At 40.0% G+C, this 15,634-nt stretch overlaps 1 protein-coding gene across 1 annotated transcript in view; it reads left to right on the top strand.

The window, feature by feature from the left end:
* Window positions 1–15,634, top strand: part of LOC126272934 (sodium- and chloride-dependent glycine transporter 1-like) — a 138,331-nt gene that overhangs the window by 121,347 nt on the left and 1,350 nt on the right. The window contains exons 13-14 of the mRNA XM_049976232.1: window positions 3,141–3,241; window positions 3,322–3,492. Coding sequence (XP_049832189.1) covers window positions 3,141–3,241; window positions 3,322–3,492 — 272 coding nt within the window. The remainder of the gene's footprint in view (window positions 1–3,140; window positions 3,242–3,321; window positions 3,493–15,634) is intronic.

The following is a 15,634-nucleotide window of genomic DNA, read 5'->3' as shown; positions in this document are numbered from 1 at the left end:
AAACTTACATTGGGTATGCACCATATTTTATTAGTTACAGATTGCAAACAGCATCTGTATTACTAAGCGACAATCCCAGAACCCAGAACCAGATGCAGGTTGCCCATCTAACAGCTACCAGGGGCAACAAAAACTTGATTTTCAATTATTTCGCATAATTATTGAATGAACATAAAAATTTAAAGTGCTGTCATAACCTAATCATTAAGAGGTGTAACCTTATGTAAAAGTTTAACACAGTATGACAGGTATTGCAGTTAGAAACAGTGTGTTTGTCTTGAAGCAGCACAACTGACAGTGCACAAATACCAGGAGTTCATTCATCCAGTATTTGAAAATAACAGCACTTAGTGAGTTCCAACAAACTTTACATTTCCTGGGTTCAATTCCCGACAAGATCAGCGATTTTCTCTGCCTTGTGATGACTGGATGTTGTGTGATGTCCTTAGGTTGGTTAGGTTTAAGTAGTTCTAAGTTCTAGGGCACTGATGACCATAGATGTTAAGTCCCATAGTGCTCAGAGCCATTTGAACCATTTTTGAACCAAACTTTACATGTAATTCCAATACCTTATGAAACTTTTTCTCACTGATGCCCCTCACAAAATGACAAAAGGAAAAAAGTTATCACATACTAACTTTTATGTATTCACGCAGTAAACCTTCAGCATCAGATATTTAGTACCACCTCTACCACAAAACAGTTTGAAGAACATTATCCACATATATCTGTGAATGTAACTGCAAAATTATCTAATCATACAACAGAAGATATGGCACCATAGACATTTAGATGCGTGAAAAACAAGCTTTTGCTTAAAATTGGGTGAAGTTTACCCCGACTATATTCATTTAGTGTTTCATAATGTCAGCACTTACAACTTGCAACAAACTTTACAAGCAATTTCAAATCTTTTCTAGACATTTTCATGCTTATAGACTTAATGCTAAATATTGAACACATGAACTCATTGTAAACTAATCATATGTTTGAAGTCGTTTTATACCGCACACGGGAGTTCGATACTTTACAGAATAAGGGTTTACTGATAGTATCTGACAGAAAATTCTGAGCTAACATTTACGTCTTCTTTAAATGTTTCTATAGTGCAAAAGATGAATCAGTAACAAAGGCAGTTAATAATGAAAATAAAGGCATACTGGAAATTAATCCTAGCTGAGGTCTTTTAAACCATATGAGGCACATAAAAAGGAAAGGCATCTGTAGCTGCCAGGGTTTCAATAGAAATGGTTAAAATTTGAGCAATTAATACAACTCAAAAATCATCTACGAAATGCCTGTGAAGGACTACACTTACCCAATACTGGAAATATAATTAGATTTTAATGAAGCCAACAGGCACGCTTCCTTCTGAAGGGGATACCGCATAATATACCATTATCCTTTAGTGTTTTGAACTTCAATAATTAATGGAAGAATTTATTAAAGGAAGTCTGACACTACATCTAAAAATTTATCGTAATAAGAATAAAATAATGTAAAGCAAACACAATGAAAAGAAAACACTACAAATTAACGATGATGGCACTGACTCAGTTGATGAGTTTTTGTATTTAGAGATGCTTAAGATATGATACGGAAAAAATTAAACAGAAAACTAAAAAGGGTTAGGAGTTTTTTTGGTAAACTAAATTGGGTTTTCAAAACTAAGCTTCCAACGCTTCTGAAGTGGAAAGTTTACAAAAGTCAGTGTTTATTTTCATTTTTTAGTTTATGTCAATAAAACTGATTGTTTTAATGGACCATTTTAGTCTTTTTTGTACATAATTATAAATTCATAAAATGTGGACTTTTAACATGAAAACTATTAAAAAGGTTGGTCAGCAAGCTAGCATGTTGAGAACTACAAGGAGAGACAGGAAAGGGAAAAAAAGATCAGGAAACAGTTTTGAATAGAAAATGTAATTATGAGTATAATGAAAATGAAACAAAGATTTGGGGAGAATTTAGTCATATTGATGGAGAGTGGGTGGTTCTTTTGTGGATTCGCTATCTATAATCTTTTTCTGCATCATAGTACTGGAGACTCTTCTCAGAATTGGAAACTTAGTGTAGACATCTTTCTGCCATAGAGTGATAACATTCTCGAAAAGGTAGAGAAAATGTTAACCCAAGTGGACTGCAATGTAAAATTATTTATATCTGTCTTTGAAGAGATGGAAGGAAAAGAGATACTAGAAAGATATAGGATATGGCACTGAGGACACATGTGGAAGAATAATTCTACACTAGGAAGTTGATAGCTATTTTGTGGTTACACTTTTTGTTTCAATATTTAACTCTTGAATGAAATCAGAATGACTTTTGAAATCCAGCAAGAAAGGGGAAGGAGCAACCTTCAGAGCAATAAAACAAATTTTATAAGCACAAAAAATTACCTTAATGGGAGAACAACACTCGTCTGACCGAAACGAGATGACGTCCAAATCAGTTTGGCACAAAACTTGTTGTATGTGCAAGAGTGCTGTACATGTATATCACCAGACTCTTTTTCTTTCAGCCTTCAGGATTACTACAATCAAACACTAGCATGTGTCTTTTGACATTTTCAATCTGTATGAAAAATGAAATGGTACAGTATCACCATCACTCAAAACAATGCCAACCAATTGGAAACTAGCTAAAAAACCACAACAGGACCTGAAGTCAATCAGTACAATGTACTTCAAAGAAGCAACAACTAATTTTTGTTTTCCAAGCAGCATTTGGGCACTAGACTCCTCAACAAATTCCTAGCGATGCCGAAAACAGTTGATTTTACATAAATGATTAAATTAAGAATTTTAGAATTTTAAGTGGTAGCTGGCTAACAATATGACATGTTTAATTGCAATTCATTAGTTAATCTCCAAACTTATGTTGGTAGAGTCATTTCTTGTTTACAACTATTTAACTGATGAGAATACCAAACTTCATCACGAAATAGCGTACCCCAAAGATGTGAGCTAGTGGGCAAATTCAAACAGCAACTAGTGCCAATTCAGATGCCATACTCTGTACACCATATTGCTTTTCAATAAACAGGCTAAACAAGTTCACATTCAACAGTTTTTAAGTTTTCACTGCCCCTTATATTATCTTACTGATTTTCTCTTAACAAATGTCAACCATATTTACAGGTTGTGAAAATTTTTGTCAAGACATAGAATTTATGATGAATGAAAAGGTTCAGATATGGTGGAAAATCTGTTGGAAGTACATCACTCCCTGCATTCTAACGGTAATAATGAATAATTATCTGAATTATAATCCATTTGTAACAACAACAGTTAGGCTAACAATGTGGGTTCGCTGTTCTAGTTCATCTTCATCACAACAATAGTTTTCAACACACGAATTTCCTACAACAATATTGAATATCCAGACTGGGCCATTGCAACAGGATGGATGTCTGCTGTCTCTTCAATGATCTTTATCCCAGGGTATGCAGTTTATAAAATCTTCCTCACTGGGAAAGGAAGTATACATCAGGTAAGTAGAAACAACTTTCATGACACACATTTAAACATTCAAAATTTGTATCATCTTAATAATTACATGATTAACTGATTTCCATAACAAAAAGCTTTCAGTAAAAAGGGGCATGAAAACCAATGGGAGGCAGGTGGGGGAGATGAGTTAGGGTATTCATATTCCCAAAGACAAAAATCATTTTATGACAACTGTTTCTTTCTGTGAAGAAATTCTGGGGCAAAGAAAATAAAACAAACACCCTGTAACTCATATTCAATAAAAGAAATAACATACAATTCTTACATACAGTTACAATTTCATTTTTTTTATTTTGCGATGGGTTGTACTCCCAATTGAGATGCTCAAGATTTCTATAGAATTCTGAAAGAAAAGTTAACTTTTTGTGCTTCTGAGAAATCAGAAACAACTGTGCACTGAAGCATCTTGCAGCAGAATCAATGGCTCCCAATAAAAACAGTTTTTTAAAAAAGAAAATATCCACAAAAGTCAGCTGATATTACTTAATATTGTAACATACTGCATGAGAACTTCACAGTGTGTCCAATACCAAGTATCTCATATTTTTACCAAGTCAGTCTACATTTGACCTATGCTGGACTATTTGCATCTGCTGAACAACATGGGATCTGTTGAACTATACTGATACAAACACTTAGTCCTCACTGTTATTATAAAATATTATAAATGTAAAGTAGCTGTCTGTTACACTTTCATGACAGAACCAATGAACCGCTTTGATCAAATTTGTTATGCTCATAGCTTGAACACAGGAAGAATGTAAGTTATTTTAGAAAGGGTGTAGAAGAAGATATTTATTGATTTGAAGCATATAACACAAAATATGGAACAATAACTCCTTTTTGAAAAAGCTATTTATCCTTTGACTTTTGAGCTTTATCATATCACCACCACCACCACTCACCATCACCACCACCACTCACCATCACCACCCACCATCACCACCACCACCCACCATCACCACCACCACTAACCATCAAGACCACCACTAACCATCACCAGCACTAACCATCACCAGCACTAACCATCACCAGCACTAACCATCACCAGCACTAACCATCACCAGCACTAACCATCACCAGCACTAACCATCATCAGCATTAACCATCATCAGCACTCATCATAACAAAACTACTTATATGCGCCCACAGCTCATGGTCTTTTGGTTAGCTTTGTGACCTTCATCAATAGGTCTCGGGTTTGATTCCTGGCCCAGGCGGTATTTCTCTACTCAGGACTAGGTGTCTGTGCTGTCCTAATCATTGGCAAGCAAGCTGCCGAACTAACATCCAATAAAAAGACTTGCACCAATCGGCCAAACATGCCATACAGGATCTCCTGGCCAATAAGGATATATCCCCATATTATTGGCATGTGATCACAGGCAGAATACAATGCTCACACAACTGTCATCATGTTTAATCCATACAATGCTCACACAACTGTCATCATGTTTAATCCATTTTTCCATACTAACACTGTGAAATGTCATGGTATGTTAGGGCAGTTGGTAAGGGAAGGAGGGAGGGTGACGGAAGGAGATGGTGGTGGTGGTTAGTGTTTAACGTCCCGTCGACAACGAGTTCATTAGAGACGGAGCGCAAGCTCGGGTTAGGGAAGGATTGGAAAGGAAATCGGCCGTGCCCTTTCAAAGGAACCATCCCAGCATTTGCCTGAAACGATTTAGGGAAATCACGGAAAACCTAAATCAGGATGGCCGGAGACGGGATTGAACCGTCGTCCTCCCGAATGCGAGTCCAGTGTGCTAACCAGGCGGAAGGAGAGGGGGCGCTTCACAAGCTGTGCTTACCCAAACAAGCAACCAGGTAAACACTTTAGGACAAACAAAACTACTGATACTCAAGTGCGGCCACAGGTGGCAGGTAGCAGGTAGCAGATCGTAAAACTAACATCAAACACAAACTGAAAGCGTATCTCCTTGATAACAACTTTTACTTCATAGAGGAATTTCTGAATGTGCAGTAGTGTGAATGTGAGTGAGAGTGAGTGTGTGGGCATGTGCGCACACACATGCACTTGTGATAGTTAAGTGTATATCAAAAGAAAAATAGAAAAATACAAGAGAGAAATTGGACATGGAAATCAAGAATCTTGAGGATTATTGCTTGTTTTCAATATAGATACTGGCAAGTTATCAGTCCCAGGAGTTCCAAGACTGTATAAAATACTCTACAGTAGTTCCTCAGGCTAGCCTGGATGTACAAAAAGAAATGAGCATGGTACTTCAGTTTATATATGTAGATATAGAAGATTCAATAAAATATTTTCTTATTTCCTCACTAAAAATAACTACAACTTACATTTTATGTTTGCTCGAAGTAATGTTCCTCTATTATGTTTTTGACAGTTCGTGAATGCAATGTATGTTCAAAGGGCAAAAAAAGATGTTTTTATGTGATACCATCATCATTTCCTTTGGGACTTTGTCCCAGTCCAGGGCAGGGTCAGGCTTGTTACTATGGATGTGGCGATGTTAGTGCCAGAGGGTGGCCAGATGCGTTCCCCTCCCCCCCCCCCCCTCCCCCCCCCCCCCCTCCCGGCCCCCTCCGGGACGGAATTAATGTACTCCAGCTGTCTGCGTCCAGTGTAAACCATGAAAGAGTGCAAACATTTTCAAATGTATGTGAGTCATGTAACTGAGGTGGGATGTGGGGACCAGCCCAGTATTCACCTTGTAGAATGTGGAAAACCACCAAAAAACCTCACCCTGGCCCTCATCGTTAATCCACCAGGCAGATTCAACCCAGGGTCGGCGGGCCTACCCGAGTCCAGGAAGCAGCGCATTAGCACTCTTGGCTAACTGTAACAAGTTTCAGATTTACTTGTACTGTGAAACTTTGCTTTTTGCCAAATTTCACGATTCTAGGCCAACGAAAAACATCCTACTGGTTTTGACAAGTAAGTTTCTGAGTATCCATATATGTGACATAAATGGCCGAATCTTTTGACTGAACTGACATAGACACTTAAAATTTTACACTGCCAAGGGACCACAGACCTTAATGCATGACAAAAATTTGAACGTCCTATGTCTACCTATTCCTGAGAAAAAGGGTTCTTAACAAATGGACGGACAGAGAAACAAAGTGATCCAGTAATTTTCAGGTTTACAGCTGGATCCCATCAACATTCTGCTACGATATTTCCGCCCAGAGACGTCTGGCCATCTTCAGGTGAGTAGACAAAGTACTGAAGAGACCTGACGCAGCCATGGTATTTACAGTGAATTCCGTGCACGCGTATCTTACTGGCAGTTTACAGCGCGTGCATTAGTAGGTGACATGTGCGAGGCAGCCAAGTTGTGTGTGCTGACCTCAGTGGTGAAGTAAGAACAAGCTAATCACTGAGTATTGATTGAGCATTTCGATTCCATTGTAACTACATCATTTCAATAATAGGATTCCAATTTTTATCAAGCTGAGAGCTGTTATCACAATCCATTAGATTAACAGCAAGACCTATTTCCACAGATTTTTTTAATTACAGAGTTCCAGAAGCTGGAAACAAGTGCTAAAATTTTGGTATTATTGTATTCCATTGAATATCCCATGGAAATGCTATGTTCTGCCACGGCTGATTTTAAAGGTTGCCACAGATGGGTGTGTCTTTCGTGTTTTACACAGCATTCCTGGATTGTTCGTGTTGTCTGGCCTATATATGCAGAGCCACACTCACAGGGAATTTTACAAACATCCACCTTCTTCAATTGTAAATTGTCTTTAATAGATTTAACTAAAACCCTGCTCTTTGCTGGTGGATGGAAGATGACATCAATATTATTCTTCCTAAGCAATCTGCCTATTTTAGAAGACAAGTTCCCAGCATATGGAAGGAACGCAGTTGATTTACAGTTCTCATTAGTCTCCTCAGAGTGTTGCTTCTTGCTATTATAATTGTGCATTGCCTTCCATATTTGATGCGAAGTATAGTCATTCTCTTTTATAAACCTTCTCCAGAAGCATTAATTCTTCATGAAAGCTATCAGCATCTGAAATTATATGGGCCCAATGAATTAAAGTACTGAGTCTGCCGTCTTAAAGCCTATGGTTTTCTGGCGGCATGTACGTGACACTTTTGTTGTATGGCCTCATGGCAGACTAGAACTGGAAAAATTCCTTTATTATTTGAACTCTTTACATGAGAACATCAAGTTTACTATGCAGATTGAGAAAGATGGGCCTTTGGGTCATTCTGTACACAGAAAACCCACACATACAGAGCTACATCTTCAGCCGTCTAGCTGCCATCAGCCCGCACAAACCACTGGTATTCTCAGTACTTTAATTCATTGGACCCAGGTAATTTCTGATGCTGATAGCCTTCTTGAAGAATTAATGGATCTGGAGAAGGTTTTTAAAGGGTTTTTAAAGAAAATGGCTATACTTTGCGTCAAATATGGAAAGGCATGCACAATTATAATAACAAGAAGCAACACTCTGAGGAGACTAATGAGAACTAAATCAACTGTGTTCCTTCCATATGCTGGGAACTTGTCTTCTAAAATAGGCAGATTGCTTAGGAATAATAATATTAATGTCAACTTCCATCCATCACGGCAAAGAGCAGGCCCTTAATTGGATCAGTTAAAGACGATTTACAACTCAGGAAGGCGGGTGTTTATAAAATTCCCTGTGAGTGTGGCTCTGCATACATAGGTCAGATGACACAAACAGTCCAGGAACACTGTGTAGAACATGGAAGACACACCCCTCTGTGGCAACCTTTAAAATCAGCAGTGGCAGAATATTGCATTTCCATGGAACATTCAATGGCATACAATAATAGCAAAATATTAACACTGGTTTCCAGCTTCTGGGACTCTAATTAAAAAATACATGGAAATATGTCTTGCTGATAATTCAAGGAATTGTGACAATGACTTTCAGCTTGATAAAAATTGGAACCCTATTATTAAAATGATGCGATCACAACGGAATCGACATGCTCAGTCGATACTCAGTGATTAGTTTGTTCTTACTTCACCACTGAGGGCAGCGCACACAACTTCGCTGCCTCAAGCATATCACCTCCTAATGCATGCACCATCAACAGCCAGTACAATTTGCATGCTCAGAATTCACTATAAATACCATGACTGCATCAGGTCTCTTCAGTACTTCATATACTCACCTGAGGATGGTCAGACGTCTCTGGGCCAAAATATCATGGCAGAATGTTGATGGGTTACAGCTGCAAACCCAAAAATTACTGGAAGAAGAAATATGTTGGGAAAATTTCAGAAGTCACAACAAAGTGATCCGTTAAGGGTTTTGCTTTTATAGGCTAAGCCACAGAACCTAAAAATGTTCAGCATGTTACCATTTTATCCTTGAGAAAGTTTACTATAATTGTACAATGACTAAATTGAAATCACACTGAAAGGTCACAATTTAAATTCATGGAACATGCTACTGAAGGAAGGATAGAATACTGAGTTTATCATCCCGTCAGCATCGAGATCATGAGAGATGGAGCAAAAGCTCTGAGTGTGTGTAAGGATGGGGAAAAAAATCAGCTGTGCCCTTTCAGAGGCACCATTCCCGGCATTTGCCTGAAGCAGTTTGGGGTAATCATGGGAAACCTAAATCTGGATAGCAGGATATACGTTTGAACTGTCACCCTCCTGAATGTAAGTCTAGTGAATACGCAACTGACTGATTCGTTGTCCCTAAACTAGTTTCAACAATAATTTTACTATCATCTATGGGCTTGTACTTCAAAAAAACACAAAATTAAGTTCATTTTACAGTTGCACACTGAAGTTTTTCAATAAGATATCTTTCCCTCCCTCCCCCCATGAACCATGGACCTTGCTGTTGGTGGGGAGGCTTGCGTGCCTCAGCGATACAGATAGCCGTACCGTAGGTGCAACCACAACGGAGGGGTATCTGTTGAGAGGCCAGACAAACGTGTGGTTCCTGAAGAGGGGCAGCAGCCTTTTCAGTAGTTGCAAGGGCAACAGTCTGGATGATTGACTGATCTGGCCTTGTAACGCTAACCAAAACGGCCTTGCTGTGCTGGTACTGCGAACGTCTAAAAACAAGGGGAAACTATGGCCGTAACTTTTCCCGAGGGCATGCAGCTTTACTGTATGATTAAATGATGATGGCGTCCTCTTGGGTAAAATATTCCGGAGGTAAAATAGTCCCCCATTCGGATCTCTGGGCGGGGACTACTCAAGAGGATGTCGTTATCAGCAGAAAGAAAACTGGCGTTCCACGGATCGGAGCGCGGAATGTCAGATCCCTTAATCGGGCAGGTAGGTTAGAAAATTTAAAAAGGGAAATGGATAGGTTAAAGTTAGATATAGTGGGAATTAGTGAAGTTCAGTGGCAGGAGGAACAAGACTTCTGGTCAGGTAACTACAGGGTTATAAACACAAAATCAAATAGGGGTAATGCAGGAGTAGGTTTAATAATGAATAGGAATGCGGGTAAGCTACTACAAACAGCATAGTGAACCCATTATTGTAGCCAAGATAGATACGAAGCCCACACCTACTACAGTAGTACAAGTTTATATGCCAACTAGCTCTGCAGATGACAAAGAAATTGAAGAAATGTATGATGAAATAAAAGAAATTATTCAGATAGTGAAGGGTGATGAAAATTTAATAGTCATGGGTGACGAATTCGGCAGTAGGAAAAGGGAGAGAAGGAAACGTAGTAGGTGAATATGGATTGGGGGAGAGAAATGAAAGAGGAAGCCTCCTGGTAGAATTTTGCACAGAGCACAACTTAATCATAGCTAATACTTGGTTTAAGAATCATGAAAGAAGGTTGTATACATGGAAGAACCCTGGAGATACTAAAAGGTATCAGATAGATTATATAATGGTAAGACAGAGGTTTAGGAACCAGGTTTTAAATTGTAAGACATTTCCAGGGGCAGATGTGGACTCTGACCACAATCTATTGGTTATGAACTGAAGATTACAGAGAGAGAGTAAGGGAACAATTGACAGGAATGGGGGAAACAAATACAGTAGAAGGAGAATGGGTAACTTTGAAGGATGAAGTAGTGAAGGCAGCAAGTAATCAAGTAGGTAAAAAGACGAGGGCTAGTAGAAATCCTTGGGTAACCGAAGAAATATGGAATGTAATTGATGAAAGGAGACAATATAAAAATGCAGTAAATGAAGCAGGCAAAAAGGAATACAAACGTCTCAAAAATGAGATCGACAGGAAGTGCAAAATGGCTAAGCAGGGATGGCTAGAGGACAAATGTAAGGATGTAGAGGCTTATCTCACTAGGGGTAAGATAGATACTGCCTACAGTAAAATTAAGCAGACCTTTGGAGATAAGAGTACCACTTGTATGAACATCAAGAGCTCAAAAGGAAACCCAGTTCTTAGCAAAGAAGGGAAAGCACAAAGGTGGAAGGAGTATATAGAGGGTCTATACAAGGACAATGTACTTGAGGACAATATTATGCAGATGGAAGAGGATGTGGATGAAGATGAAATGGGAGATACAATACTGCGTGAATAGTTTGACAGAGCACTGAAAGACCTGAGTCGTAACAAGGCCCCGGGAGTAGACAACATTCCATTAGAACTACTGACGGCCTTGGGAGAGCCAGTCCTGACAAAACTCTACCATCTGGTGAACAAGATGTATGAAACAGGTAAAATACCCGCAGACTTCAAGAAGAATATAATAATTCCAATCCCAAAGAAATCAGGTGTTGACAGATGTGAAAATAACCAAACTATCAGTTTAATAAGCCACAGCTGCAAAATACTAACACGAATTCTTTACAGACGAATGGAAAAACTAGTAGAAGCCAACCTCGGGGAAGATCAGTTTGGATTCCGTAGAAATGTTGGAACACGTGAGGCAATACTGACCTTACGACTTAACTTAGAAGAAAGATTAAGGGAAGGCAAACCTACATTTCTAGCATTCATAGACTTAGAGAAAGCTTTTGACAATGTTGACTGGAATACTCTCTTTCAAATTCTAAAGGTGGCAGGGGTAAAATACAGGGAGCGAAAGGCTATTTACAATTTGTACAGAAACAAGATGGCAGTTGTAAGAGTCAAGGGACATGAAGGGGAGGCAGTGGTTGGGAAGAGAGTGAGACAGGGTTGTAGCCTCTCCCATATGATATTCAGTCTGTATATTGAGCAAGCAATAAAGGAAACAAAAGAAAAATTCGGAGTAGGTATTAAAATCCATGGAGAAGAAATAAAAACTTTGAGGTTCGCCGATGACATCGTAATTCTGTCAGAGACAGCAAAGGACTTTGAAGAGCAGTTGAATGGAATGGATAGTGTCTTGAAAGGAGAATATAAGATGAACATCAACAAAAGCAAAACGAAGATAATAGAATCTACTCGAATTAAGTCGGGTGCTGCTGAGGGAATTAGATTAAGAAATGAGACACTTAAAGTAGTAAAGGAGTTTTGTTATTTAGGGAGCAAAATAACAGATGATGGTCGAAATAGAGAGGATATAAAATGTAGACTGGCAATGGGAAGGAAAGCGTTTCTGAAGAAGATAAATTTGTTAACATCGAGTATAGATTTAAGTGTCAGGAAGTCATTTCTGAAAGTATTTGTATGGAGTGTAGCCATGTATGGAAGTGAAACTTGGACGATAAATACACTCCTGGAAATTGAAATAAGAACACCGTGAATTCATTGTCCCAGGAAGGGGAAACTTTATTGACACATTCCTGGGGTCAGATACATCACATGATCACATTGACAGAACCACAGTCACATAGACACAGGCAACAGAGCATGCACAATGTCGGCACTAGTACAGTGTACATCCACCTTTCGCAGCAATGCAGGCTGCTATTCTCCCTTGGAGACGATCGTAAAGATGCTGGATGTAGTCCTGTGGAACGGCTTCCCATGCCATTTCCACCTGGCGCCTCAGTTGGACCAGTGTTCGTGCTGGACGTGCAGACCGCGTGAGACGACGCTTCATCCAGTCCCAAACATGCCCAATGGGGGACAGATCCGGAGATCTTGCTGGCCAGGGTAGTTGACTTACACCTTCTAGAGCACGTTGGGTGGCACGGGATACATGCGGACGTGCATTGTCCTGTTGGAACAGCAAGTTCCCTTGCCGGTCTAGGAATGATAGAACGATGGGTTCGATGACGGTTTGAATGTACCGTGCACTATTCAGTGTCCCCTCGACGATCACCAGATGTGTACGGCCAGTGTAGGAGATCGCTCCCCACACCATGATGCCGGGTGTTGGCCCTGTGTGCCTCGGTCGTATGCAGTCCTGATTGTGGCGCTCACCTGCACGGCGCCAAACACACATACGACTATCATTGGCACCAAGGCAGAAGCGACTCTCATCCCTGAAGACGACACGTCTCCATTCATCCCTCCATTCACGCCTGTCGCGACACCACTGGAGGTGGGCTGCACGATGTTGGGGCATGAGCGGAAGATGGCCTAACGGTGTGCGGGACTGTAGCCCAGCTTCATGGAGACGGTTGCGAATGGTCCTCGCCGATACCCCAGGAGCAACAGTGTCCCTAATTTGCTGGGAAGTGGCGGTGCGGTCCCCTACGGCACTGCGTAGGATCCTACGGTCTTGGCGTGCATTCGTGCGTCGCTGCGGTCCGGTCCCAGGTCGACGGGCACGTGCACCTTCCGCCGACCACTGGCGACAACATCGATGTACTGTGGAGACCTCACGCCCCAATTGAGCAATTCGGCGGTATGTCCACCCGGCCTCCCGCAAGCCCACTATACGCCCTCGCTCAAAGTCCGTCAACTGCACATACGGTTCACGTCCACGCTGTCACGGATTGCTACCAGTGTTAACGACTGCGATGGAGCTCCGTATGCCACGGCAAACTGGCTGACACTGACGGCAGCGGTGCACAAATGCTGTGCAGCTAGCGCCATTCGACGGCCAACACCGTGGTTCCTGGTGTGTCCGCTGTGCCGTGCATGTGATCATTGCTTGTACAGCCCTCTCGCAGTGTCCGGAGCAAGTATGGTGGGTCTGACACACCGGTGTCAATGTGTTCTTTTTTCCATTTCCAGGAGTGTAGTTTGGACAAGAAGAGAATAGAAGCTTTTGAAATGTGGTGCTACAGAAGAATGCTGAAGATTAGATGGGTAGATGACATAACTAATGAGGAAGTATTGAATAGGATTGGGGAGAAGAGAAGTTTGTGGCACAACTTGACCAGAAGAAGGGATCGGTTGGTAGGACATGTTCCGAGGCATCAAGGGATCACCAATTTAGTATTCGAGGGCAGTGTGGAGGGTAAAAATCGTAGAGGGAGACCAAGAGATGACTACACTAAGCAGATTCAGAAGGATGTAGGTTGCAGTAGGTACTGGGAGATGAAAAAGCTTGCACAGGATAGAGTAGCATGGAGAGCTGCATCAAATCAGTCTCAGGACTGAAGACCACAACAACAACAACATCTTTCTCTCACAATTTCCCCAATATTGTTAACATTTGTTTCCTCTATCAGCAAACTACATGCTGTGTGAGGAAACATACCACTGTTTCACTACATAACTGTAAAAGAATCATGTATGGATAAGGCACTGTTGCACACCAGCCTATACTGAATTACTACTGGAAAAATAAACATCAAACCAACATTGACAACCTGGGAAACAAAAACTTTGTGGTTCTGAAGCACATGTACATGTCAAGCTATTGGATTAGGAACTATATGTGTTATGTACTTGAAACTCGAGTTTTCGAGTAAACCATCCAGAAATTGATAGCTTCAAATATGTAACTGAACAGGAGACTTTACATTCATGCAAGGCTCTCTATAAAATCAAGATAGATAAGTTATATTCTCTAATATATTTATTCCAGATTTCAAGACTCTTAATTAATTTAACAATGTTCACTTGTATCCACTATTGTGTACAATATGAGCAAAATTAAACTCAGTGCTTTAGACATGTCCTCTACGTGAAATGCGCATCCATGTTTCTTGATAGGATAAATAACACTCTGTGGACTGATTAAGCTACAAGCTAACGTTTGAAGAATGCCCCATGCCCCACACAGATGGAGAGGGGAAGTGTGCTATGTAGAAGTTAGGACTGCTGAAGTGTGCATTAATCATACATTTTCACACATTCAAATTTAAAGTTCAGAAATTATATGAAAGTCATTATGCCTGGGCAATATCTTGGCACTTCCTGTGAGATGTGCTGAGACTGTATTTATGCAATCTGTGCACCTCAAAAACTCTCTCTCATAGGAAGGAAGCATATAAAACAAACATAGGGGAATGTGGGTAAAACAGAGACTAAGGGAAATTGAATTTTTGCAAAACCACAGTTATTGAGCAAAGATTGCTGACTGCATATTTAGAATCTACATGTTATAAAGTATCACACTGAATATTTATAAGTAAAAAAACATAATGAATATAATCTATATGTGATTTTCTTAAGCCATATAAAGTGCCAACATTCCCAATCTAACAGGGTTAAGCGACCAGTGCAGACACACATATTCCAAAAATAGACAGCAACCCTCTCTCAACTGAAGTAAATCGAACAGCTTGGAATCTTCCTTTAAGTGCAAACACTTTGCTGTTCTTGGACTCAATTGTCAGTGATTTCATCTACATTATAAATATTGTGAGTAGGATGAAACTGTTTTCTTGCAACTGTCTGTTGAAAAAAAGTGATATTTTCTTCCACTCTGTTCCACTTGTAATGTTATATGGATATTGAAAAAGTTGTCCACATCGACCTTGTTAAAAAGCTTGTCCTCTAGCCACAGAGATGGAGTTCCTATGACTAATATCAGGGTGCTGTCTTGGCCTGCTGCCTCCCATAGTGTGTTGAAATGATGCAATATTAGATTAGCATTGCAGTTGGAATGCAGTTACTGTAAATTCATAAATCACAATACAAGATTTCTTGTCCTTTATTGAGCTTACTCCATAAGCTTCTCATAGTCTTTTTACAACCTACTGCATCTCTATCTTTTCCTGTAACTCTTTAATGTATTACGTGGAACATGAAATTGCTTTACAGCTGCAGAAGAAGGCGTCTTATCATTCTTTATTACCTCAGTTGCATTTTCCATTGCAACAGTGTCCAACATTTAGATATATTTTCTAAGGTCTTGATGT

Source organism: Schistocerca gregaria, chromosome 5 (genome assembly GCF_023897955.1).
Source record: "Schistocerca gregaria isolate iqSchGreg1 chromosome 5, iqSchGreg1.2, whole genome shotgun sequence".
Lineage (NCBI taxonomy): Eukaryota > Metazoa > Arthropoda > Insecta > Orthoptera > Acrididae > Schistocerca > Schistocerca gregaria.
This window is presented reverse-complemented; position numbering and strand designations above follow the sequence as displayed.